Here is a 26,282-nt window from a genome sequence, read left to right as displayed (position 1 = left end):
TAAGTGCAGTTTTCAGTGCAGACCTCATGAGACGGGATGGAATTCCACGTGTAGCTTGACGCATTTCAGCTGGCTACGGCCGCTCCCGACGCCCATACCGCTGCGATCGGGGTTGCTGTGGTCCACGGGATCTGTCAGCTCACGAAGGTCGTGGCAACACATACACTCACACACTGTAGGCTGCAGTTGTAGTCATCGCATCTGCACCATATGCTTCTTGGCGCTAGCATGCATGCAACCCTCCGTCTCGTAATCCCGGCCGTCTCATGCCGCCTCTGGTTGCGTGGTGGTCCCAGCAAAGGCTTCTGCAGGCTGATTGTTCTCATCGCTACTCTCCGACTCTCCAGAATCACGTTCAGGCTCATATGCGTATGGCATAATGTAGTCTGGGTCGAACTAGTCTGAGCCACGGCCGCCTGAGTCCGCCATGACACTTTGTCGTCTGCTTCGTGTTTTGATCTGTGCGGATGCCCATATTTGGAAAACCCGTGACGTCAGGTCAAAGCCGAGAATTGGAAGCGGTCCCGTATGGGGGTTCATAGGTTTAGAACAGTGTTTGGTCGAAAAGTCAGTCGTGGTGATTTAGTCAAAAGTCGGGTGCATTTGTATTCCGAAGAGTGTAATATATATGGGAAAAATACCCGTTTCATGAGTGGAATCCCCCTTTAACTTTGCATGGCAGTTTTTCAGACATTTTGCGGTATGGTCCAAAATTCTTAATGCATACGATTGACACATTCAATCACAATCCTTAGCAATGTATTCTGCAGGGAGTTCACAGTATATAAAAAATAATAACTAGTAACTGTTGAGTTGGTATGTTAACTTGAACATGAAAACGGAAAGGTTGAAGACTTGAAGTGATGTTTGATAAACTTCTCTTGCTTTGGTGTAATGCCAAATTTTCAGCAATGGAATTTATAATGTTACTTATACATGTGTGTTTATAGATTGTGACAGTACAGTAGGTGAATAAGTCTTAGAACTGAAGTATCTGCTGAAACACGTGTGCTTTCTTCTTTCAGGTTACTGCACATTGAAGACACAGGGTGGAACAAATAGGGAGAAAAGGTTGCATTAAAGCATACATTTTAGTCATACAATACTCATATTTCTCGGCGTGAAAAAGGCACTTTGTCATTTCTTGATGAGGGCATTTCTTGTCTGTCCATTCTACTACAGAAAGGTTTGAGTAAACAAGGAAAAGATGAGACCAGACAATGCCTTTGATACAAAATCCGTAGGAAAATTTTTATTCTGACATTCACATCCAACTACAAAAAAGCATACTGTGTTGAATTCAATGACTTTTCTGTGTTTTGTATACAAAATTGCATCCGTGCTAAGGTGTACATAGTAACCGGTACTATCAATATTATACATCTACATGTACAATGTATACTCAAACTTTCATTCACATACCCTTTATACAGCATAGTCAAACAAGTCGATTTCATGATAGCTTGATTTAGATTGTCTCCATTGGAAAAGGGGATTTTTAATAAGCACATGTAAGATATTATTTTCTGGCATCACAATATGTTATACTTAAACATGAATTTGATCAAGAATTAAACAAGTCATACACAAAACATGTCATAAACCAGTCATAAATACACCAAACAGAAAGTTCAACTATATCCATCCTGGATGACACATTGACATTGTACACAGTACAAAAATGTATGGTCAAAAAGACCCCTTGCAAATAAGATGTTAAGCAAACAAAAGTAAAAGTAAAACAACTTTTACAAATATCTTATAGTTGCACAAGTATATCATGTGTAAATAATGTCTTATAGAGTAAATGACTGACAAATTCCACCACTTACTGTATGTAATTATTCTCTTTTACAGTCATTATTACTGGCAGTCTTTCTTGTACAATCCTGACACTGACATAGCCACACACACAACAGTTATCCTGGTCTTTCCAAACAAAGGAAACTTGACAACAAAACATACAAAATATCTACAACATTCATGGAAAGGCCAGGGTTGCACTACATCAAAAAGATCAGAGTTTAAAAATGTGGTTGTGGTAGTTAAGATATCAGTGTACAAGGAGACAAGTTGCAGCTTGCACTTCTTACTATTACAACATGTACATCTATCTACTAAGCACAACCTGATTAACTGGAATAAAAGTTCTTAACTAGAACTATGTGGCTCCAGATGTCTTACTGAGGGATGACTGGTGTGATAAATGTCAGCTGAGGAATGAGTCCACTCTACTACATGTATATGCTAAGCATAACATGATCCTAATAGAGATATAGGATGAGCGAATTTAGTAACTGTTAGAGATTCTACCTCTGGAAATGACCAATTAATATTTCCAGTGGACAAGCCAGGTTTACATCATGGTAGCGTCACTGTCCATCATTGTTTTCACCAAATGACTTGCAATGCCCAAAGGTCCTCCCTTTACAAACCTGACAAAGTTATCCCCTACCAAAGGCCCCACAGCATACAGCCCCTGTGCCCTGGCACTCTCAAATGTGTAGGGATCCACATCTATGGGGTTCTTCTTACAAGAGACCTGTTTGGTACTGTCTACGGCCAGGTCCATCCCATTGTTCCCCAAGAAAGACAAATTCGGCCTTGCACCGATGAGGACAAGGACTTTTGAGACATGGACCACCTTCTCGGGACAATCTATCATCCTTCCGATCAGACATCTCCTTACTGGCCCCTTAAGAACGCATTTCCTGCCAGCCCTCATCTCCAGTATTTCATGCCGGGGATAGCTCTTGTACCCCGGGTACCCATCCTTACTCTTCATCATCTGATACACCGTGTGATACTCCGGGTACAAACCGTCTGGGAGGGTCTTGAATATCAGGCCCTGATCTTTGACATCTCTACGGAACACGTGGACAATGGGGATCTTACGAGACCTCAGACACAAGATGGCATCCGCCGCAGTGAGACCCGCCCCAACGACCATTACCGGATCAGAGTGTTCGTCAAGTTCTTTGTTTGCTATAGCTTTTTCGATTTCCCTGAGGTCGTGGACTACAACGTCATTGTCATTGTCTCCCTTAAAGTCGAGCCTGTTGGGGATGTCGGTGGTTCCTGTTGCCATGACAACATGGGGTGCGTGGTAACAAAATGGCTGCTGGAGGTCGTCGGCCTGAAGGACGCCTCTGACTTCCCACATGTTCTTCCGGCAGCACTCTGGCCGGTGGAGCTGCATTGTTCAACAAAACAATGTCAAACTTGTAAAAGTAAACATCATCAAAGTGCTGATGTAAACGAATTTAAAAATCATTTGCAAACTGTATACTGAAGTACATGTCACATACATGTTTATACATTTTATGCTTTCCTCCTCAATTTGTAGTATGGCTATGAAGGAACTGAAATATACTGTGACCTTTTTCGGCTACAGGACAGTAGAATCCTGAACAACACGACCATGACAAAAATTACCTCAATTTGCTCAATAAAGCTATGTATGTTACGACATATGAAACAAGCTTTATGGTGACACAACCTAAGCATTTGCTTCAAAGGGAAATAGCTTTTTTCCATGTCAGAAGCAATTCTTTATAATTATATTGTTGGACCAAGTCTCTTTTAAAGCTGTCTATTCAAAAGAAGTTAGACCTTACAAAAGCACTTTTGCTGTGTTGATAAATGATTGCTACACTAGCACAGTTATGTAACCACAGATGACAGCCTGTATACCTGACACGAGGCCTCCTGTTCCCCACTCTCCTGGTTGATGAAGGCACAGTCCACCACCAGCCGACGGACAGACGTCACTGTCGACCCCACCAGGAAGTTCTTCTCCAGGCCCATGTGCTTCACGTAGTCGCTGTAGTACTGCGCCACGTCCGAAATGTACGCCCTGTCCTGGCGGGCGCAGTTTACACCACCGTGCTGAGATCTGGAGGGGGGTAAATTTAACATTCTTAACCTCATTGACATGACTGTTCAGAAAAAAATCAGTACCACTAATGTTGCAGTCATATTTATTGTAGATCGTGGCATTTTCAGTATCAAGGAAGCTGAATTTTGTGAGAAACATGCATGTCCCAAGTTGTGACTGAATGGCAGTTACAAATTAGTAGGTTGGCCCTGTTCATTACATGTATAAGTCACATCAGGATCTGTTTTCAGGATTAAAAGTTTCTATACGTGAATGACAAGGGAGACAGGGGAAAAGAGGTCAAATCCGTAACTATTGGACTATATGATAATCACATGGTACAATGATGAATTAAGTTGGTGGAGTAACATTACAGCAAATCTATTGGGTGCATATGTCATTACGGTTGTTAATCTGGACATTCTGAATCTCATACATATAACCTACTCTTGCAAGATGATCTTTGAGCCAAAAGCTAGAAATGTTTCCATCATTTTCCAGTTTAACATCTTTATGGTAGGAAATGCACATTTTAGTCGCAGTATCCATGTAGGTGAATGTACAGATTCAAGTATTTTCATAGTATTGTACCTGTATCAGCACACAGCCTTACTATACATTATAAGTTACAGACCAACCCACAAAGAGGTTAGCAATGTTCATGTGATCATTTACAAATCTGATTCAAAGACACATCAACTGAAATAAAGTAGTGAAACAGGGAACCCATAGGACATAAAGATTGTTAGGGGGAGGGGGGATGTTCAGTAGAAGTCTGAGAGGAAACAAGGCCCAATAGTGATTAGAGAGAGACTTTAAGGAAGTGGACAGATTTCAGGACGACCAGACCGGCGTAACCAGAATTTGGCTGGTTACCTTGTCAAGCTAATGCAGTGTGTTTGGCCACATCGCATGCAAGTCCTCTTCCTCTCACTGTGGTAGCAAAAAGTGTCATTCAAACTCGCTAAGATGAGTCTAACACAGCAATATTACACATGTAAAGATAGGACGATTAATGGCACTTAGGGGGTCTGTGGATATGCAATATATAGTACTGGTATTACATGTAAGGTTACATGAATAAAGCTGCTTTTTCAAAATCCCTACATTCGCTAATCTCATACCTCAGAACATCTATTTCCCGGGTTATTCGTTGTGATTGTGAGTTCCTTTGTACAATATACATGTATGCTCTAATCCAAACTACACCACACTATACTAGTTGCCCAAACATTTGTACTTTAATAGGCAATCAAGAGTGTTGTCATGTTATTTCAATCAATGTTTTCTATGATGTGTTAGAAATGGCACATTCCCATTTATCATGTTATGGTGTAATCATATTACTTTTCTTTTCATGATAAAATCTATCACCAAGTCACGTGCTGCATCGTGGCTATGCTAGAACATGTACTCATGCTGATTGTGAAGATAAACTTATTTACATGTAAGTCTTCAAATGTCCATAGTTATTATAAATCCTGTTATTAGTTGATAGTGAGAAGACTAACCTTCTGTGGTGCTGTGCCCATTGTCTGAAGTCCATCTGGGGTAACTCCATCCAGTTTCCCAGACTCAGGGTCAGCATGGATCCATCCATATCCTGATAGAAATATAATTATATATGGACACACTTAGCCCATAATGTACATAGTTTATATGCTCAAGACTCCATCAGCCCAGCTGGTGAACTGTTTTCAGTAGATCATTTCATTAATTAAGTCAATAATTGGTGACAAAGTCAGCTATCAACAACAACAAACATTAACCCTTGACTGACTTACTGACTGACTGATGTATGATACAATTATAACGTTTTGTCCAGAACGAATTAAAGATGAATTCCACTTCGTCATGGATTGTTCTAGACATAATATTTTAAGTCATAAGTTATTCACATTTCTTGAATCAAGTACATCTGATTTTAAGAGACTAGTTGCTACAAACAGATTTGTACTTTATGTAATAGTTGCTGCCATAAATTGTACTGTGTACAATTGTCGTGCAATAAAGTTCACATCATATAATGTCGTCAGTTGCAATTTGTATGTTGATGTTCTGTGTCTTGCAGTAATATCGTGGAATCGTATGTTTGGTCAACCTTGCATCAGAATCCTGTGTGTTGTGTAAGATTGCTCTTCGGAAAGGATATGAAATTTGTATGTAGGATATTTGATATCTTTATGTGCAAAACAACCCTATATGTGCATAATTTCCAGTGACCCTTACCTGCCATGCCCCTCCTGGTGGTCCCCTCCCCAAGACCACATGTGGAATGTTCCGAGCTGGATGGTGGTTCCACTGCAGACAGGAGGGTTCATCCATTCCCAGGTCTGCGTTGGGGTGGCACAGGGTGTCCATCAGCAGGGCAACCGGGTTGTTAGATCTGCCCTCTAGCCCCTCCGACAGGTACTGCAGGTCCTGATGGCAACAATGTCAAGTTTTGCATATTAACAACTTTGGGTATCAACCAAAAAAAGTTAAATTTACCTATTTAAGGCTATGGGGCATGAGTTTGAAACACTGCTGTAAAAGAACATTTGTCCTGCATTATTGCAGCTTTAATGTAGCATGTTCACTGCACAGAAGGCCTACTGAAATTTCTCTATCTATATACTGTAGATGCATACAGTAAGTTAGCGTAAGTTCGCAGGGATTTAATTTCATGGTAGCAGGAAAAAGTACTAGCTTTAAGTTTGCGGTAGCACCATGCACTGTAGTCTCTTACTGCCATAGCAAAAATGTTCGCAGTGGTTTTAAGTTCGTGGTGACTTGGCAGCGCGAAAGATATGGACGTAAAACCACCGCTAAAATTTCTGCATTTACAGTAGTCGGTGTAACTGCCCTTCGACATAACACACCAGCTCGGCAGGCACATGGCACGGCAGCAGCTTTCCTGAATTTTAAGGATTTAATAAGAATTCTAAACATTGGACAAGTTGTAACTGCACAATTACCTGCTGAAGTATGGAACAGTCTGAATTCTCTCTCAGTTTGCGCTCCAGGAAGGGGTTGGGATGGGGGTGGTTATTCACGTAAGGCCAGTTCCCTGACAACAGGTAGGACAGACAGATACCTGAGGGACCATTTCCTGTAAAACAACAGGGGAACAACTTTGTTACACATGTATAGAAAGTAAGGAGAGGCAATCTCTTAAGGCTAACCATGAAAACAAGACATTCAGACACATGTTCCAAAGATGTCTTGTTAATCAACACCTGATACATTTGCAATTTTGGTTGGTGGGGGCAGGTTGACTGCCCCTTTGGGACTGTAAAAAAGTGGTTGCTGGTTGGGGAAGACAGGTGGCTGCTCGGGAGGGGGTCTTAACTATGTAAAAATGGACGGGACTGTTTCAATATGTCCTTCGGTGGCAGGCCTGCGCCAGGTGGTTGCTCGGACAGGTTTCACTGTATATGAATATTGCATAATCATGTACCAAATATCTAACAGTCTTTACAATTCGTTTCTGATACATACACCAGCAAAGAATTTAATAAAGAAAAGTGGCAACCACAAGCACATTTTCCTTTCACCTAGGTCAACCTAGGTCAACCTAGCTAGACCTCAGTAATGGTTCACAATAACAATGTAATGTTACTGTTACTATTTGGTCCATGTCTTAAGCTAACTACATGTAGTACTGGCCAGCTACAAACAGGCATTATCAAAATATGATGTACCAGAATAATGGCAGGAATCCTTATTTGCTAGCTGCAAGTGCACACAGATTCTTAAGCCATGTGACTGCCTTTGAGTATTTTTATTTGAGTAGCAAAAACCGTGAACTTAATATAGGTTAAAAACAATATAACACCAAGAAAATTTCAAAGTTCTAGATGCGCGAAAGACTTGATGACCATACCTATGATGACAACATCGGTGTGAAGCACTCCGGTACAGGTCCCCTGACTCCCCATCACATCCTGCAGCTGGATATCCTCCATTCTATCTTTCATTTCTGAAGACTGGTCAAGACGTAAGGAACGCTGTGGGATGGGCCGTATCACCTCTCATATTCCAGAAGTGGAACTCACAAGGACCAATCACTGCACTTCTGTGTAAGAAGAAAGCAAAGGTAAAACAGTTCATTAGCCTTTCATTGGAATTATCAGATTCATCACGGAGTAACAAAGACCAAGGCTGTAAATAATTGACTACATTCAAACATTATCTATTTATGGATTCCCAATCACGCAATATTTCGATGACGCTTTGATTAAACCCCCTTTATCATTTATCCCCCAGGTTGCTCGGCCTGGTTTTGCGAAAGAAGATTCAAGGCTGTTGTCCACGTTAATACATATATATACACAAACACATTGTTTGTACAAGACGCTATAAGTCCACTGGAATAAAGGTGGTCAGTATGTGTGAGAGCACTCATGACTGACCAGCAAGTCAAGTAAAGACTTGTTACAGGGGTCACCAAATGTTTGTCCAAAAGCAAGTCAAATACACCATGCTATATAGTTACTAAACTCTATCCACAACACCATCAAAACAACCGGCTGGTATTAATTTGGAGGCTAAAAACAAGTCAGAGAAAACAAAAGGGAGGACAAGTCATACTCATAGGATTGTGAAGTATTCTGACCTTTCCACCAAGCAAAAAACTTAGCCTGATTTAATTGCGCTTCTCAGGCCCGTCGTACATTGCCGCGCCATTGCCCGCGGGGAGGAGTCTACAAGCTCCGGATAGCGGAGTTTGCGTTACACAGACTAGCAAAAAACTCACACAACAATAGATCATTAGAGTAACCAAGGACGTCTCATAACGTCCTTGGAGTAACAGATCACCCAACCTGAAGACAACTCTGGTAGTCTGCTTTCCACCTGTACTCAAAAACCTGTTCTGTTGTTTCAACAAATATACCAGCTTACAACAATGGTACTAATACTAGTAATAGTACTAAATACCAAATGCTGGATACAAAATCTCACAACTTTGTCCATTCCTGAATATATTTGAAGCAACAACCGAGAGTAAGTTTTCACTTCTCTTTTGTGCTTAGTAATTTGCATAACTTTTATCTAGTCACACAACAGTTGTCACGCTCCTGCAGAACAGGTAGAACAAGTTTTCAAACAAAAGGGAGGATATCTTCAAAGCTAAAAATACATAATAATGGGATCAAACAACGAGGTATAATCTTGGGTGAAGCTATGACTTATGACAACGTACTTGAAAATGATACCTTTCTCGTTTATTCTTCAATTCAATGAATGTCAATGGAAAACTAAAGAATTGTGACAGAAAAAAAATTATACCCCCCATTTAGGCCACAGCAAGTAAATTTTATGGATGACATCCTCTGCAGACTGCAAAAATAGTGCGATAGGGCGGAAAAAAAAAAGATGGGTAAAAAAAAAGACGGCTACATTTTTAAAAATAGGCACCATAATGTTGTGATGACTGTTGTAAATAGAATTAAAGGGACAAAACATGGTATCAGAGCCAACAAGACATTCATTCCTGTATTTAAGACATGTACTGGTGTGGTAAAAGTGACACTAGTGTGCTATCAGGCAAGTACATGCAAAATTTACTTGCCCGAATCAGCTTTCTACTTGCCCAAAAATTCAACTAACATTTTTCACTATGCATTGATGTGCAGCAATAGAAAGCTTTTATTATTGGCTCTATTTTTCTGTGTTAACCGATGCTTGATGTGGTAACTGTGATAAGCAACAGGTATATCAAAATCTCATGGGAAAATCTTACTTGCCCGATTGGACAAGTGGGGTAGGACATGCACTTGCCCAATGGACACTTTCACTTGCCCGGGACAATCGGACTAGTGGACTTGTCCAACCCTGATACTATAGTGATAGGCATAAACACATAGCTCCAAATTTTCCATGTCTTCACAGTACATCTTGTTCGCAGATTTAGGAATATTGTATTAACTGTATTCATGCATGAACGTGAGCAATGTGACTAATAGACCTCTTCAAGCATATTTCTACCCCCTACAAGGCATCCCTACCTTGTGGACACATTTGTTCATAGACTAACAAAAAATTTCCTTTTCATAATTCTTTCATGCTGGTACAAAATGATTAAAACCAGCATACCTGTAGCTTCGACTCTAACCCAATTCTGCCATTATGGTATCCTAAGAGTAAGACCATAACAGACTACCAAAGGACTACCTTTGCTCCCGCCGCACCAATCACTCACAAACATTGCAGGCCATCGCGTGCAGGAACAACTACTACAGGCTCTCGTTCTTCCCTCGTACCATCAGAGAGTGGAATGGACTTGAGCCTGGTGTGGCGGAGGCGGGGTCTCTCTCCCAGTTCAAAACTGAGCTGGGGAGGACCCTGCTGCATTGAGCCACCCCCACACGTCTTGTATATATGTAAATACGTGTCCTATTAACTTAATTCACCTGTCCTGTCTTTTGCACACAGAAAATCAGTTTGTTTTTATTTCCCTCAGCATTTTCCTTCATTTTTCCCATGTCTATTTGTACCGGTCACTTGTATTGTAATTAAACCATGCGTAGTCTGCCAATAATCTCAAAAAATTGAGGCTAGGCAGTAGGAAAGAAGAAGAAGAATCAAGGAGAAGTTTAAAGGCACCCATTGCGATTTTTAGAGCATTACAATGGAAAATATTATAGATGAGACAAACGGTACGATATTGACAATTGCCTTACCATATATACTAGCACATTTGTATCATTATTTCATACTTTCAGCGCTCAAATGTTCAAACTATTTTTCTACTTAGATGTACTTGTACTGAATTATTTCTGCCAGTTGATTCTAGTCGCACTGAAGAAGAGTGGAAGTAAATCTCCATGTCTGTCGAGTTGCAGACATTGAATTGTAGTTGAATATTGGTTACCTGGATGTCTAACAATATACGTATCCTGCTTAATAATATATATTTTGCTTTCGATAAATTGCTCAACTCAACCCCCAATTACAATAACAAAAATATGCTTGCCCAACTATGTAGATTGTTTCATATCAATTATTCATACCAAGATTGATCCGGTTTACTGTTAATAAATTTATGTTTTCCAGGATTTAATTTCTCAGTAGGGAGAAAATGGAGTGTCGCAGTGGTTTTGAGTTCAAAATAATGCTATAGTCACATATTGCACAATAATTAAGAAACCCTGAACAATTTCTTAACAAGAAAAACAGTTATCTAAAGCAGTATATATACTCAGATATACTCAGAAACAATAGATGTTGATGGCATTGAGAAGTTCAGAAATGGATTCACACAAGTGAGAGGAAGTCAGTTTGGTCGAAACTGGAGTATATAAAAGCAAGATAATAGGTGTCGTCATGCAACTAGATAGATTACATGGAAACAGACATTACAGGTAGAGACTAACTTCCAAAGACCTTTGGTAACCAATATACCTGGTAGACTAAACAACAAAGATTCAAGAAAATCATATTTAGAAATTAAGAAATATTTCTGCCAATATCTAAGAATTAGATTTAGACATAGCACAATGTGCAGAATGAAAAAAAAATTCTACAAATCTTTAGAAAAAGGACAATTTTAACGCAGACTTTGCTTGTTCAAACTTCTAAATAGTTTAGAATTTTAGTAGCAACATACAAAGTTGCATTGACTACTACTACTAGTACTACTAGTAGGTTTGCGAGCCTAACTCAAAATGTACATGTAAAACCTGGATCTACCAGTATCTGATCCTAAATTCCCTGCCTAAAATGGTTAAAAAGAAGGCAATATACCTCAGATTTTCAGAGCCAGCACACACAGTGGTTAGAATTTGTTCTGAAGGAATGTCAATATGACAAAGCTTGAGATGTCAGGTCCTTTCACTGAAGTTCCAATCCTTGAAGTGGGAGGTACCACTTCATGCATGGGTGGGGCAATTCGAAAGCTGCACAAAAAAAGCTTTTCAATCATTTCATATGAGCATGTTTCTACACAAAATAAGATGTATCTACATAAATTATTAATGGAAAAGCTATTATAGCAGTCCTTGATTGATTACCTGCTATCTTTTGTTTTCCTTTTGCTAAACTAAAACCACACCACACCCATTTTGGAAGCTACCAACAATTTGCCTAGTCATGCCAGACTGCCTGCTTCAACAGCTAGCTCCGCCCACCAAACCATTGGCAACCAACCAGCAAAGGGTATCGGATGACCTCATCATGTGTCTCCTTTGATCAATGGAGCCCATGACCTAGTAACATTCCTGGTTTCATAACATGATACTGGGTCAACTTGGAAAGAACCTACTGGTCGACTGAAGGGACCACGCTAAAGATTCATAAACAAATAAATGTTTGGAGTCGTCTACAAGGACAACAGCAGCAACAAATAATACATCACAGGCATGTATGACATATTGGTACATGTATTAGATTATCAAGCAGATGTTGGGAGCAACAGCTGTGTGTGTAACCTCGTTCTCTCCCCACTCCAACTAGAGATAAGAGAGAGATGTCACTAGTAGGTCAATAACCTATTTTCCAACCAGAGATAAAGGAAAGAAGATGTTAGGTCAATGACCCGTTGGCTCTCCTCCAAGCAGAAGTTGATGGAGAAGATAAATTTGGGACCTTCTTATCACATGCCCCATTTTCTTTCCACAGTTGGTGGGATTGGCAGAAATAAACAAAGCATATGACAAAAAAATGTGTTTCCTGGAGGATAGATGTATCTATTATGCACAACATTCAAGTTTGACATTGAAAGACACTTAGTTTTCCTAAGCATTTCAGTTCACTTTGTTCAACTCTATTGTAATTATGTCTCACTAGAGTTTTGGCCAGCCTAAAATTACAAGAAAAAAGGATAATCCCTACCTACATGTATCGATTCTATCGACCCTAATTTTTTTCAGGACTGAAACAGGAAACACAACATTTTTTCCCTAAGAAGGGTCACAACCTTTGCTTGGAGATTATTGTTGTAGAGTCTTTAATCTCCAAGCAGATGGCGAGGGGGCTGATTGAAGATTAGAGAGTGACTCTCTAATCTTGGTCTGACCTAGAATAACATCAAAGCTGATGTTACTGGTAGGTGGGAAATATGCTTGCAGACAACAAACTTGACAAAATGCCATACAAAACAAAACAGTCTGTTTGCAAATTTGTGACACAACAGGAACACCCAGACACAAGTTCTTATATATCCCTATTTTCAAGGGAAGAAGAGAGGCAATTTGGTCATTAATCTTTGGATGGTGAAAGATATAAGATATGAGCCTGTACATAAATGGGCCCAAGATACAATCATGTGGCATTTTTCTATACAGTGTATATAGTGTGTGTTATAAGTAAAATTGATCACGCCCATAACTATGATTTCTAGTCCTACCTTTGCATTTGCACCATCTTACAAAATCATTCTCAAGTTAAGGGTTATATAAGGGTTTAGGATTAGGGTTGATAATAGATCAACGAAGCGCTATTCAGAAGATTATTATCAAGTCTGTCAAATTATGCAAAAGAAAAAGTCTTACTGACATGAGCAGTATGATATACTGTGACCATTCTCAGCACTCCTGTTAGTACCTGGAGTCTACAGTCTACAAGCCAACGTTACAGCGTTCTTTTAACCACCACCGTTATAATTCTGATCTGAGTGCACACCTTTGCCCCCGCCCGTACCCCCCTCCCCACTCTTCAAATGCAAGAAATTATATAGTACTCCATATTTCGCAAACGTTCCAGTCGGAAAAGTAAAGACAAACGTACCTGCATTTACCGACGACCCGGTTGCACTGTCTGGAGCTTGTTTTGTGTATGAAAAGAAGGACAGCTTTATGGATTTTCCGCCAAGCGATCACGCAAAGATCACGCCATGCCTGTTACACCGCATTGCATCACCGTACGAACGTTGACCTTTCTGGAACCGACCATTTTAAAATCGGGGTGTTTATCCCAGAGAAAACGCCTTTCTGCGACATATTTGCTCTGCTGAAGTGTTAGATTAAGTTTCAGAATAATTTGTAATAATAATATCGGGCGTATTTTGCAGCCAAAGTGTGGGTAATGAGGCAGTTTAACGTGGTCGAGGCACCTCCTCGAGCATTTGAATCGGTGTTTTTTTTTCTATTAAAGATCAAGGAGGTTAGATAACGTTAACCTCCTTGCTAAGATTATGAAATATTATGTAAGCGTGTGTGTTCTGCCATAAGGTTTCTTGGTACTAGTATACCGCGTGTGTTCATTAGGAATGACTAGTAACGTTAGTTAACGTTAAAATATAGTTTCTAAAAATACGAACCGTCTGCAATCATTTTGGTCTAGGTACCACAGAAAGAGATGCTGTCTGCCTATCTGCCATTGGTTAGTTTTGTCTAATTATATCAACGATAGACTCCCCGTTAGCCAATCAACTTCAATTTTTCTATTCCCTCTTCCTATGTCGATGAAGCACCTGCAGTTTGCTTTTCGATCGCTAGGAGGCACTGTGAGACCATGATCAATTGTGAACTCAAAACGTGTCGTGAAAAAAACGCTTCTATGAGACAAAACATTGCATCTATTCTATTGTCAGTGTGATGTGCTCCTCTGAACGCGTCTGTCGAATTCGGAGCTAGATTTGGATCGATACCAGGGTTGCGCTTGTTGGGGAGGTGGGCACCCACAACTCTTCCGAACAATTCATAATGCATAGCCACGTTGACTAGTGCAGGCTTTTCTGGTTTGCGGTTTTCATGACTAGATGTGCATGTGATGTGATTTCTGCATTTATCCATATGTATTATAAGGCAAGTACACCTGTCCTTGGTACTGAACACCATATACGCACAGGTAAACAAACTTGTCCCTGACGCTGAACACCATGGTCCCATATGCCTGTCCTTGGTGCTGAATGCAACAACCAGTAGACAAAGCTTCAATAATCAATAGCTTCTATTTTTCTGACCGCAAATAAAGTGGCTGTCGCTGCAGGTATGACCATGCATGCATATAGTTACAAGTCCATGTCAAGCTCAATGCATTTTGGCGTGCATGCTACATTGTGAACATTCGTGTAGACAAGAGGTCGGTCACTTTTCCCGTTCTCAGAGAGAGATGGTGTTCTGTATCTGATGTTATATCATACCTATGACGCGAAAACGTTCGATACGGGTGTTCCGGATCGGGCCATATATATATATATATATATATAACTTCCGTATCGCACAGGTTCGAAAGGCGTATCACACAGGGCCCATCGATTAAACAGAACGCGCCGTCGAAAATTCGATCGAACACTTGCTTCTCGAACCAAATTGTTACATTTTTACGATGACGGCATCCAAAATGAAGAGAAGTATTGTTTTCCAAGAGTATGATCGTGTTTCATTGTTACATTGACAAGGAAAAGAGCCTCAACACGAAGAGGAAGACAGAGGCCGACATTAGTCACTTCGTGTTGTTCCTGGAGGCAAATGGAGAAGAGAGGAGGCCGGAGAACATATCGGTGGAAGACTTGGATGAGTTGCTGGGAAGATTCTTCTTAGGCATACGCAAGGATAGTGGCGAAGAATATGATGAGTCAGACAGCTTAACCAGCAAGCATCGGTCCAATGTCCGTTATCTAAAAGAGAAGGCCTACCCAGCAGAGATCATGACTGATCGCCGTTTTGCACATTTACGTGAATGACTTTTGGCGAAGCTGTTATTATGCTGAGTGCAGCCGAAATGAAGCTCTTGGAAAAAAACAAGCTTATCGGGCCGTACAACCCTGAAAGCCTCATCAGCGCCCTGTGGCTGAGTAACACCATGCTCTTTGGCATGCAGTCCCGTGCGGAGCATTGCTCTGGGGGGGGGGGGGGGGGGGGGGGGACCTTAAGGAAACCCCCCACAGTCAAGAGCGGAGTATACTAGAGTTCAGTGAGCGGGCGACTAAAACCAAGAGCGGCGCCACCTCACGACCATTTCGGCCACGGGCCTACACATGTCCGGAGCGCCCATCTCTATGCCCCGTCAACTTGTACAGAGAGTACCAAAAGCGCAGACCAATGATGCAGATGCGTCCACCGGCACCTTTTTACCTTGGAATCAACCAAGCGCGCAAAGCTGGTGCTGAAGTATGGTTTGTCAATGCCCCGATGGGGAAGAACAGAATCGGGAGCATCATGCGCACCATGGCTGAGAAAGCAGCTTTGTCGGGCCGTATACGTAAGGTCAACCATAGTGCAAGAAAAACAATGATACAAACGCTCGTGTCCGCCCATCAAAATTCAGTAGAAACTTATGACTCTCGTTCTGTGCGTTTCAAATGTTTAACGTTAATTACTAGTTTGATATTGGCCGAACTCTGCCTTCAGTGTGAACCGAAGGTATTCCTCTGGACAGCGCCTTGACATCGCAACAAATCAAGCTGTTTATATTATGAACTTTCATTTCTAGTCATTAGCTGAACTCAGGTGACCTCGAAGTGAGATCGAAGCATGTTCCGTGAACTGGTTCGAAGCCTATTCCTTTACCTGGTTCTTTTGTTCGAATGGACGAATAAAGTTGTTGTCGCAATGTGCATGAAGGACATGTTATTTGCTCTTTTTTTGCGATAAACATGAGTTTTGTCAGGTTGGCATGATGATATAAATAAAATACAACACGGTGTATTCTATATTAACGTCCTTTTGACAGGGAATGTTCTAGAACATGTGAGAGAACAGTATTGTTGGTCACCATGGTGCCGTTAGAACACGACACATTCAGTACGGATCTCCATTCCTACACACGGGGTCATCACAACGTACCAACATGCGGTCCGCTGCTTGTGTCTGGTTACTCTGTGTAACCCTCTTAAACATGCAAGGTAGGAATACAGTTTATCACATTTTATTGGGGTGCCTTTACGTGGTAAAATTAACATCTTATAATTAGTGCCACGTAAACTTAAACTCCACCTTGTCTCGCTAGCGACACCTCAGTAACTTCGTTACGTCATACTGTAAACATGTAACGTTATAAAAAAAATTGAGTTTGTCCTTGAAACGTTTCAGGTTTTTATCAACCAGTAAGACAATGTTTTCCCCCATAGACATAATGGATTTATCCATAGGAACAACCCGTTCGAGCGAGTCCATCTTATTTAACTTAGACAATGCAAGGACAATATGTCCTTGGACAATGTCAGTCAGAGCTAAATGCCAATAACAAAAACATCGACACTTTAAACAATGAAACCGCTGTCAAATACTTGAGAAAACTCGTGGTTCCAGACTTAGCTTCCAAACGTATTATCCCATTTTATTGTGAAGAAGTTGAGTAACAACCGTGTTAAGATCCCTTTCACCTGCTGGAAGAGACATATTTTCGCCTTCTATTGGTCTCCAGGGCAGTGCCCGTTACTCTCGTATTCCAAATGACACGGAATAAGATGTGCATTATTCACACTATTGGTAAGAAGCTAAGGTAAAGCCAGGTAGAAAGCTGGTGGTGATAGTAAGATGCGATTTCGTTAACGTACTGCTGACGTTTTCAGCCAATTATACAAGATTGCCCCTTTCCTTTAAAGTGTGTTGGGGCATTTTAAGTGCTAGAGTTTTGACTGACGTCTGAAGCCACCACCAGTACAAGGAAGGACGAATACAACCCTACACCACTAATTAATACAGACCAACTGTGGACGTAACATGCTTTAAACTACAGCAATGTTTCTATTATCACTCTTTAGGATGTGCAGAAAATCAGTTCGCGCCTTCTTATGCTCGTGGAAACACGGGACTTACCGAGTGGTTCAAGTCTGCGTTATACCACCCAACATCACAACATCAACCCGCCGACGACAACGGCAACTTCCCGCAGGGCGAAACAGACGTCACTGACGACGACCTGTACGACTTGTATGACACGTACGACTACGAATTGAATGGTGAACTAAGCCCTGAAGATCTGATCAGGCAAATCCAGGAGGAAATGGAATGGGCCAATGGCGATCCAAGGCACTTGGCACAAATTCGCCACGCGATCGTGAGAGCTCGAGAAGCTCTCAAACGCCGCGCTCAGGCCGAAAAGAATCTTGCCACAGCAGCTCCAAACGAAATGGGGAAAGTTTCAGAGGAAACCGGAGATCTCTCCAAAGAGCAGCTGCAAGCCTCTGTGAGCGAGCAACGCGACCACGACGTTCGTAAACCGTCGGTTGCCTTCGGAAGCCGTCGGGAAGACTCGGAAAGTCCGAACGTGCCCGACGATGTTCAACGTCAGTCCGGAGGCGTCATAGTGGCTCCACAGTTATGGGAAAGCGCAAAAACTGAGAGAAACAACCAAGGCGCCACGTTTGATCAGGCCAGGGACTACGAGTATTATGACGGGATGGATAATGATGAGATCGTCCAGGCGAAGCTGATGATGCGTCTGATGCAGAACCCGATCTGGGCGGAGTGGACCAGATGGAGCCGATGCCAGGGGCAGTGCGGGACCGGCTACAGGACCAGGACACGTGCCTGCAGGGTGCGGGGGCTGTGTGAGGAGCAGACTGTGGCGGAGGCCTGTCCTCTTAAGAACGAGTGCGAGAATGCAAGAGGTGGGACGCCTTTACTTCTTAATATACCCTTTCCACTGATTTCACTGGGGCAGCGATCGTTGGACAACTACCAAATGTCAAGCATAGATCAGACTATAAAGGAATGCCTGTCTTTGTCTTTCAAATTATTCATGTACTTTTGCATCGCTCAATGGTGTCCATCCAGTGGAAAGTGGACCCGACTGTTATACCTAGACTGTCCGTTTTGATATTTAACGTCCTCTAATATATAGACACTGGGGGCCACTGATATAGATATTCAAAAGCTTCCATATCCCTCTCTTGTTGTCGGGGTGCCAGTGAGAAAGATTGTAAGTCAAGAACAAATATACAGCTAAACTACTGCAAGATTATTTAAGCTGAGGGTTGAATGCTTTGTAGCACTTAAATCTATATAGAGTCCGACTTCGTTTTCTTGTTATAAGGCCACAGCAAGTAAATTTTATGGATGACATCCTCTGCAGATTGCAAAAATAGTGCGATAGGGCGAAAAAAATACAAGATGGGTGAGAAAAAACAAGATGGCTACATTTTCAAAAATAGCCCCATAAAGTTGTGATGACTGTTGTAACAAGAATTATAGGGACAAAACATGGTATCAGAGCCAACATGGCATTCATTCCTGTAGTCATGTACTGGTGTGGTAAAAGTGACACTAGTGTGGTGGACTGTCATCACCAACAAAGACAGTCAAAGTTGGTAACCAACTCATGGCTTCCATATTGGTGTCACTTTTACAACTATACAATAAGTTTTATTTCTACAACTACAGTCCTGGGTACTTCGCAAGTGTCACTTCTACAAGTACAATTATTAGGCTACAACTAAATACAACATATTTGCTCATTTTGGTACTTTATCGTTATGTTGACCATCCCTGTAGAAGAAAAAAATCATGTTTTTTTTTTCTGAAATCAGGCGAAAATTAATGCGCGCGCTGATGTCATCCATAAAATTTACTTGCTGTGGCCTAACGGAAATCTGGTTTCTAGGCTATGTTGCAGGGATCATAGTTGTCTCGGTGCTGACCGCCCTTCTTGTGGCGATGTTGGCCGTCTTACTCCTGATGCCCAAGATTCAGAAGTACAGGTTCTCACGGTAAGCAAAGTTCCAGGCTATTTCAGGAGTTCCAATTATTCATTGATGTAAATCAAATTTTATGTCATCGTTGCCACACCATTCTTACACATTTAGTAATTATAAGCAGCGAATTGAAATCAGCTTGTTCAGTTCCCAAAGAAGATGTGAGGACCAACTTTGACAGTCGTCTGTGAAAGACGTACAAGGGCCGACAATGGTGACTGTAAAATACATGTACATGTACTAGTATTTCCATGCTATATGACAATTTAAAAGTCGCTGTTCGCTGGTTAATCCGAACAAAACGGCCAAACCAGCACAGTTCAAAAGCGCCGTCTAGTGGTTCTTTTTAGAAATGCTAGTTGACTAAGCCAAAGCGTTTGTGTAACTTATTTAGCTTGGAGAGGAAGAGGGATGCTAATCTGAAGAAGAGGAGCTCCATGCCTGACCGCCCCCCTCCCATAGCTCCGTAAGACACTTACTTTTTGCACACATCTAACCTGCTTTCAGTTTAAGCACATTTTTGTTTTTCTACGTCCTATGTGTGTATGTACCGGTTATATATTGTTTGACTTCTGTATCTTTCCATGGACACCTGAAAAACGGGCCGTAGCCTGGGTGTGATTTTTACCATGGTAAAATAGAATAAATGAAATGAAATGAAAATCAGACTGCGGGTTGTTTTTCGGATACCCCTGGATAAAAACTACAAGATTCAATGAAACACGATGACCCTTTAAAAGGATACTGAAACAAGTCACATTTGAAACAAACCAATTATTGTTTTGATAGCTAGCTATAGCTACGTATATAATGTAACGTAACGTTATACCGACTGTAGACGTTAGATGCTGATAAGACAAGGCTGTTTAATAGTCGCCTCCACCAATTTCAGTAACTATTTGTGTTCGCAGACAAAAGCTAGCAAGTATGACGCATCTAATCACAAACCTGTCATTGACATTGTTTCTGTGGTCTTGGATGTCTTCTTTGATCAGTTTTACCGATTTTATCTCCAAAGACGCCCGGACTCTACCCTGCCGGAGAGGTCGCTGCCCAACCTGCCGTCTGCAGAGCACGTCTATCTGACTCTCAGTGAGGTCAAGGTTGGCGGGAAAACGTGAGTGCTGTAGGGATGGAATATTGGCTGTTTCTCTTCTTTTTTACTAGCTTGGATTATTCTCGAAGAAGGAATTTTTACCGCTCGAGGGTAGCGAGACGGTAAAAGAGTCGGCCACAACCAGCCCCGCGACCCAACCTCTGCTTGGAGAATAGCCTAGACACGGTTTGCTTAACTAGAGTCCCAAGCTTGGCTAGAGTCCCGTCTTCGGCTTTTATGGGGGACAATGCATTTGTTTGTTTGCACATTAGTCAGACGCTCTTTCTTGCCAGATAGATTTAGACAAGGCTGGAGCCAAGTGTTGGGCGTCAGGAGTTCGCCAGTCACTGGAGGAATGCGGCTATGGTTATGTATGGCATTGTCCTCTACAGCACAATACAAATTCGTCTCAAATTATCAATTCTATCAATCAGCGTCTGAAAGACATTTATTTTCAAACTTTTCTAAGAGAGATACACAATGACAACAAAGGTGGATCCGCTAAAAACAAATTGAGGTCTTACAGACTGTTCAAGTCCACTTATAATGTGGAACAATACCTGGATATTGACAATATTCGGCACAGGACGGCCGTCACAAAACTACGAGTCAGTTGCTACAAATTACACATCGAAACCGGAAGACATAACCGCACTCCTCTAGAACAACGAATATGTAGATACTGCAATCTAGATAAGTTAGAAGACGAACATCATTTTGTAGTAGAATGTAGTTTGTACAAGAAAGAGAGAGCTGAACTCTACAGACTAATAGAATCCATGTTCCCCCACTTCATACAACTAAGTAATATAGACAAATTTATATTCCTTATGAATCTAGACAAACCTTTACTTATAAAGCATATCTGTTCTTACATTTTCAATATCACAAAGAAACGAGAAGAAGCCGAATGTACGCAGTAGAATACGATCCTTGAGTAGTGTAGATTCATTGTATCATTATATCATGTTGTATCATTTGTTGTGACCTGTACTAAACCCAGTGGGTATGAATGTACAATAAAGGTCTTCATTCATTATGTAAACTTATAGCCTGACTAAAATCGCACTGCCAGCGAGAGATTGTGAAAACACAAGCTAGGTAAACAAGGCTATGCATAAGATACATACCAAAGCATATGTTCACCTCACTTTCTATGTTAAGCCTTTCCATTTTGTGCAAAAGGAAGAATGAGATTGTGCCAAGAACGTTTCTGAGTAGATTTATAATTGATTATGAATATTCACAGGATTATCAGCATAACTAACCTTGAACTTTATATTGTAAAATCATTCTGTGTCGGACTAGCTAACGTGCATACAAATGCAAATTTGATAAAATACAAATGTGGCAACAAATATCTGATAGTGCCAGGACCTCTAATACAAATCGAAAGGGTTCTTAAGTTATTCTAATACATAAATTCTATCTGTGATGTTTGTTGGTTTGCTTGTTTGTTTGAACCTTAATTCATTCATTAAAGCTCAAATCGGCCTTCAGGCCGCTTTTCATTGAGGTCATGAGGGAAGAGGCAAGGGTCAGACAAAGTATATAACAGAGACAGAGTTACATCGTTTAGAGTCCTTATAAGTCCTACAAGTCCATATACACAATCTTTACATGCATACCTGCAAAGAAAAAAAACTGCTACACGATTCAAGTTTATTGTATAGACCGAATGGGCCTGTTTAAAGTACATCGATTGATCAAAACAAAAGATAATGACAAGAATGAAATCAAATTTTCAGTACTGGACGTAAATTCAATGTAAGGAAACATTTCTACAATATATATTTTTTTTCCTTTTCCTTTCTGTCCACAGGTACCTCGCCCCTGCTGGTACGAGTGCCGAGGACATTGTGCACCTGACTCCCTCACAAATCAACAAACCCAACATGGAGTAAGTCAAATAACTCAACCCAAAACTTTTTCCTGTGTGTGTGTTTGAACTTCTTCACCATCTATTTACTCCATTTCTTCAACGAAAGCCGATCGGTTGCATGCGTGATCTTTAATTTGTTGCCGTCGTTGTTGTTGTAAACACAGTGCGAACCCGAAATCGGAAGAGAATCCAGAAAATGAGGAACAGGTAGAGGAGGGAAGCAAGGATGAGGAGAACGCTTATCTGGAGCTTTCTGGAGCTAACTGAAAACAGCGCCCTCTAGCAGTTTTACTCTGAAGTGCCACCCACAGCAGTCCAGTTAATACATAAATCATGTGCTGATTAGTACATTATTGTCACACTGTCTTCCAAATGGTTTGAAGTGAAAATCTTGTAAACTGATCTTGCTTTTTGGCTTACTTCATCTGAACACAGAGTACCTGACTGCCATCTCGTTTGTCTTATTTCGTTGCGTCCGCGGTGTGTGTCTGTGTGTGTGTGCGTCCATGCATACGTGTGTATGTGTGTGTGTGTGTGTATGTGTGTGTGTGTGTGTGTGTGCGTGTGTGCGTGTGTGTGTGTGTGCGCGGACAACTTTGATCGTTGCGCGAACAACATCCAAAAGGTTACAGGTTTATACATAGTAAATTCAAGGTGTGCACAAGTAGCTACATGTATTGTCATTGTCTCGAGGGGGCCCAAAATACTAGTACATAGATCACGGATTTACTCACACAAAGCCATGCTAAAAGAAAGGGAGACCAAAGTTTGGAAAAATGCCTTTTTTTATTTTAGAAATAGAGGTTGTAGAAAAAGATTGTTGACGTCCTAAAACAGTTAGATTTGTATACTTATCACAATTACCTTCATTTCCCAACATTGTGTGAAATAGCCCTTATTAGAAACTATTGTAAAATGTACACAGATATATACAATAATACACAATCGTTTGTTGCACCTTTCTACGAAATATCTGACCACCATTTAACTAAATATGACAGACAAATTTGTATACAAGTTTACCACACGAGTTATGATTATCTTCGTATGATATTAAGCATCGCGTATAACGTTCGCAAAAACTAGTTCCGCAAAATCTCTATATAACTGGTTGTGACAGGAGGGACCTTGCATGTTTTACAACCACCATACTATGATACTTTCAATAGTCGGACGGGAGTCCTAAAGCTAACCCTCTCGCTTCTGACTTAAGAGGACTTCTGACCTATATTCAAGATTACACAACTTTCAATCACTGATCAAGCTTTTCCTGTTAAAAAATCCTAACGCAGAGGCGCTAGAATCGCAGTCATACTACTCGGAGACTACACCTTTTGTGTTAATACACCTATTGAAAAAAAAATGGCCCATCCTCAGAATTCTCAAAGCTAATGGCCAAACCTTTGGAAGTCCCAACGGTAGCTTCGATACAATCCCAAAACCAGCGCCAATGCCGATTCATTACTCAAGGCGGCTTTGTTGAGGCTAACACTAGCCCGATGCTATACCACTAGAAGCCCCATCGCTTGTTTCTACACCTTCATCAGTCCCCACTCCAGCTTCTACACTGTTAGCAGTCCCAACGCTAGAGCCAACGCCGCTTTCACGGCTCGGAGCAGCAATGTTGATGACGCCGACACTGTAGCTATCCCCCGGCTCGTCCTGCCACCACTGGTCGCGCCTGTCTCGGTACTTCTCCAGCCGTGTGGAGTACTCATTCCACTGGAACCTCTCGTCAGATATGGGACCGGCTTTTCTACCTCTTACTGCAAGCAAAATAGCAATAGCGTCACATGTTTGTCTTATGTATATAACTGGCTAGAATATTCCCGCACTATCTACGTATACATTCTTGCAGTGTAGTTTCGATCGGTCAATATGGTTTCCACGCAGGTGTTAAGTGTTCAAGGAGAAAACCGTCCGGCGAAATATAGATAAAGCAAGAACAGCATTACTTTGTTACAGGTATAAAGGAGACCATATAACGTTACATCAGGGCATTCCAGCCATCACTGCACAGACTCGGACGGTGGGCGTTATAAACTAGCTGACACGTTTGACCAATTGCTGACGTCACGTATCCACAAGATCACGTGTTGTGAAGATCACGTGCCCGTAACTCTCGCGAGTTTACGTTCTGAAGTGATTGGTCGTTAGTATTGATCCTGAAGAAGGCGACACTGGTCGTTGAAAAATTGATACGTGTTGACCTTATGGAAGAAAGCTCTATAGTATTGTTCTATGATTACTACCAACACAGGTGGGCTTCCATGAGAAAAGCAGTGTGTCCTATATTTTTTGTACTGCTCTACGCCTTCGCCCTACCTCTCTCTGTCTCTTCTCTAGAAGCCTAGCGGGTCGTACGGTCCAGTCCCCCCTTTCCTCCCTCGCCGTGCGCTATAGGCTCGGGGTCTGTCATTGTTCGTGTAAATGACTGGCTGTACGTAGGCCCTCTGGAGATGGTTGGGCCACGGGAGCTTCAAGTTCTCCCGGGAATTTTCTCGAACTTGGATTTCTGGAGAGGAGGGAGGAAAAGGGAGATGGTCTTTAAGGGCTTATACCGAGCAACCTTTGAAAATTGAACGACAGAACTGGGTGAGAAGTTCTGAGAAAACTCAAGGACATTATATAGAATGTCATTCTATGTCATGTCCTTGGAAAACTTAACTGGCCATGGGTTTTGAGACGAAGAATTATTGGTACAGTGCAGTGCACCCCATGGACGTACGTACAGAAAATGGTCATTGTAGACAGCTACAGGTAGCCACTAAAGACAGGATTCTTAATGGTTGCGTTAATGGAAAAATATTCTAAGGGACCACCTGGTGCCAAAACATCGTTACAATGGCCAGGCCCCACCGGTGATTCCAATGCAGAGACAGTCTCCACTACAAGTTTGTACATTGTATACCTGAGTTTGACAGAAAAGACACTTAGTCCTCGACCAAGTAAATCAGCCTCATTACTCAACACATTGGGTACCTACTGGCTGCAAATGCACCCGATATTACTTTAGTATTATTATTACTTTCATTATTATTACTACATTATTATTATTATTAAAAAAACTTTACCCATATTTCTCATCTGTGGCTTTGTGTCGATGTCCAGCTTGGCCTCTGGTCCCGACTGCGCGTCCTTCTTGGTGTCCGTCTGGATGGCGCGCTCGCTCTTCTTGGGCAGCGGGGGCACAGCCACCACCCGCCGCTGCTTCCCGATGAAGTACCGCAGGCAGCACGCCATCATGGACTGGAAGATCTGTTGGAAAAAAGGGGATGGCAAAAATCTGATGAATACTGTACTAGGAAGGAAACGATTGAGAGAGAGAGACACACACACAGAGAGACACAGAGACAGAGAGAGACACAGAGAGAAACAGAGAGAGAGCTTGGAAGACGGACAGAGGGAGAGGCACAGAGACAGAAACAGAGAGACACAGAGACACAGGGAGACACAGAGAGACACAGAGAGACGGAGAGAGACACAGAAAGACAGAGAGAGAGAGCTTGGAAGACGGACAGAGGGAGAGGCACAGAGACAGAGACAGAGAGACACAGAGAGACACAGAGAGACACAAAGAGAGAGAGCTTGGAAGACGGACAGAGGGAGAGGCACAGAGACAGATACAGAGAGACACAGAGACACACGGAGACACACAGAGAGACAGAGCTTCGGAGAGAGACACAGAGAGACAGAGAGAGAGAGCTTGCAAGACGGACAGAGGGAGAGGCACAGAGACTGAGTCAGAGAGACACTGAGAGACTCACAGAGACACAAAGAGAGTGAGCTTGAAACACCGATCGAGGGACAGCCGATATCTTACTCGCCCCTCCCCTTTCTGTTCCCGTGCCACTTATCGCTTTCC

The 26,282-nt window shown here is 41.7% G+C and overlaps 3 protein-coding genes and 1 long non-coding RNA gene across 8 annotated transcripts in view; 2 read left to right on the top strand and 2 right to left on the bottom strand.

Moving 5' to 3' along the window:
* LOC118417233 overlaps nt 1-1,299 on the top strand; it is a 6,242-nt gene extending 4,943 nt beyond the window's left edge. Inside the window, exon 3 of the long non-coding RNA XR_004831342.1 lies at nt 1,026-1,299. This is a non-coding gene — a long non-coding RNA (uncharacterized LOC118417233). The remainder of the gene's footprint in view (nt 1-1,025) is intronic.
* On the bottom strand, nt 1,234-13,754 carry LOC118417231 (oxidative stress-induced growth inhibitor 1-like). 3 transcript variants are annotated; one of them, XM_035822695.1, is made up of 9 exons: nt 13,586-13,744; nt 11,606-11,757; nt 7,743-7,934; nt 6,835-6,968; nt 6,107-6,298; nt 5,389-5,480; nt 4,754-4,810; nt 3,694-3,895; nt 1,234-3,193 (listed from the first exon to the last, which is right to left on the bottom strand). In XM_035822695.1, exons 3-9 carry the CDS (start codon nt 7,834-7,836, stop codon nt 2,357-2,359), a joined length of 1,608 nt encoding a protein of 535 aa, XP_035678588.1. In that variant the 5' UTR covers nt 7,837-7,934; nt 11,606-11,757; nt 13,586-13,744; the 3' UTR covers nt 1,234-2,356. The 3 variants fall into 3 exon arrangements, with proteins under 3 accessions (XP_035678588.1, XP_035678589.1, XP_035678590.1); XM_035822696.1 differs by lacking the exon at nt 11,606-11,757 and having other exon boundaries at nt 13,586-13,754; XM_035822697.1 differs by lacking the exon at nt 4,754-4,810.
* Nucleotides 13,755-16,396: 2,642 nt separating this feature from the next.
* LOC118417015 lies at nt 16,397-22,867 on the top strand. Its single transcript, XM_035822339.1, has 7 exons — nt 16,397-16,646; nt 17,508-18,356; nt 19,349-19,454; nt 19,834-19,905; nt 20,458-20,556; nt 22,358-22,435; nt 22,582-22,867. The coding sequence occupies exons 1-7, from the start codon at nt 16,592-16,594 to the stop codon at nt 22,682-22,684; spliced, it is 1,362 nt and encodes a 453-aa protein (XP_035678232.1). The 5' UTR covers nt 16,397-16,591; the 3' UTR covers nt 22,685-22,867.
* A 323-nt stretch (nt 22,868-23,190) lies between these two features.
* The window catches only part of LOC118417679 (tetraspanin-9-like), a 29,497-nt gene continuing 26,405 nt past the window's right edge, over nt 23,191-26,282 (bottom strand). For 2 of the 3 annotated variants that reach the window (XM_035823329.1, XM_035823328.1), the window contains exons 9-10: nt 25,492-25,675; nt 23,191-24,183 (exon numbers count right to left, since the gene is read on the bottom strand). In XM_035823329.1, coding sequence (XP_035679222.1) covers nt 23,909-24,183; nt 25,492-25,675 — 459 coding nt within the window. In that variant the 3' untranslated portion in view covers nt 23,191-23,908. Of the gene's footprint in view, nt 24,184-24,742; nt 24,933-25,491; nt 25,676-26,282 lie in introns of all 3 variants that reach the window. The other variant, XM_035823330.1, reaches the window with a different exon arrangement.

The sequence above is a fragment of the Branchiostoma floridae genome, chromosome 6, assembly GCF_000003815.2.
Source record: "Branchiostoma floridae strain S238N-H82 chromosome 6, Bfl_VNyyK, whole genome shotgun sequence".
NCBI lineage: Eukaryota > Metazoa > Chordata > Leptocardii > Amphioxiformes > Branchiostomatidae > Branchiostoma > Branchiostoma floridae.
Note: the sequence above shows the minus strand (reverse complement) of the source record. Positions and strands in the feature narration are given on the sequence as shown.

Coding starts and splice junctions, on each gene's coding strand:
- LOC118417015 (XM_035822339.1), top strand. CDS start 16,592: ATGCGGTCCGCTGCTTGTGTCTGGTTACTCTGTGTAACCCTCTTAAAC. Junction 19,906..20,457: donor CGCCCCCCTCCCATAGCTCC/GTAAGACACTTA, acceptor TTATCTCCAAAG/ACGCCCGGACTCTACCCTGC. Junction 22,436..22,581: donor ATCAACAAACCCAACATGGA/GTAAGTCAAATA, acceptor TTGTAAACACAG/TGCGAACCCGAAATCGGAAG.
- LOC118417231 (XM_035822696.1), bottom strand. CDS start 7,836: ATGAAAGATAGAATGGAGGATATCCAGCTGCAGGATGTGATGGGGAGT. Junction 6,969..7,742: donor CACCGATGTTGTCATCATAG/GTATGGTCATCA, acceptor GTTGTTTTACAG/GAAATGGTCCCTCAGGTATC. Junction 4,811..5,388: donor TGGGCACAGCACCACAGAAG/GTTAGTCTTCTC, acceptor TTGCTACCACAG/TGAGAGGAAGAGGACTTGCA.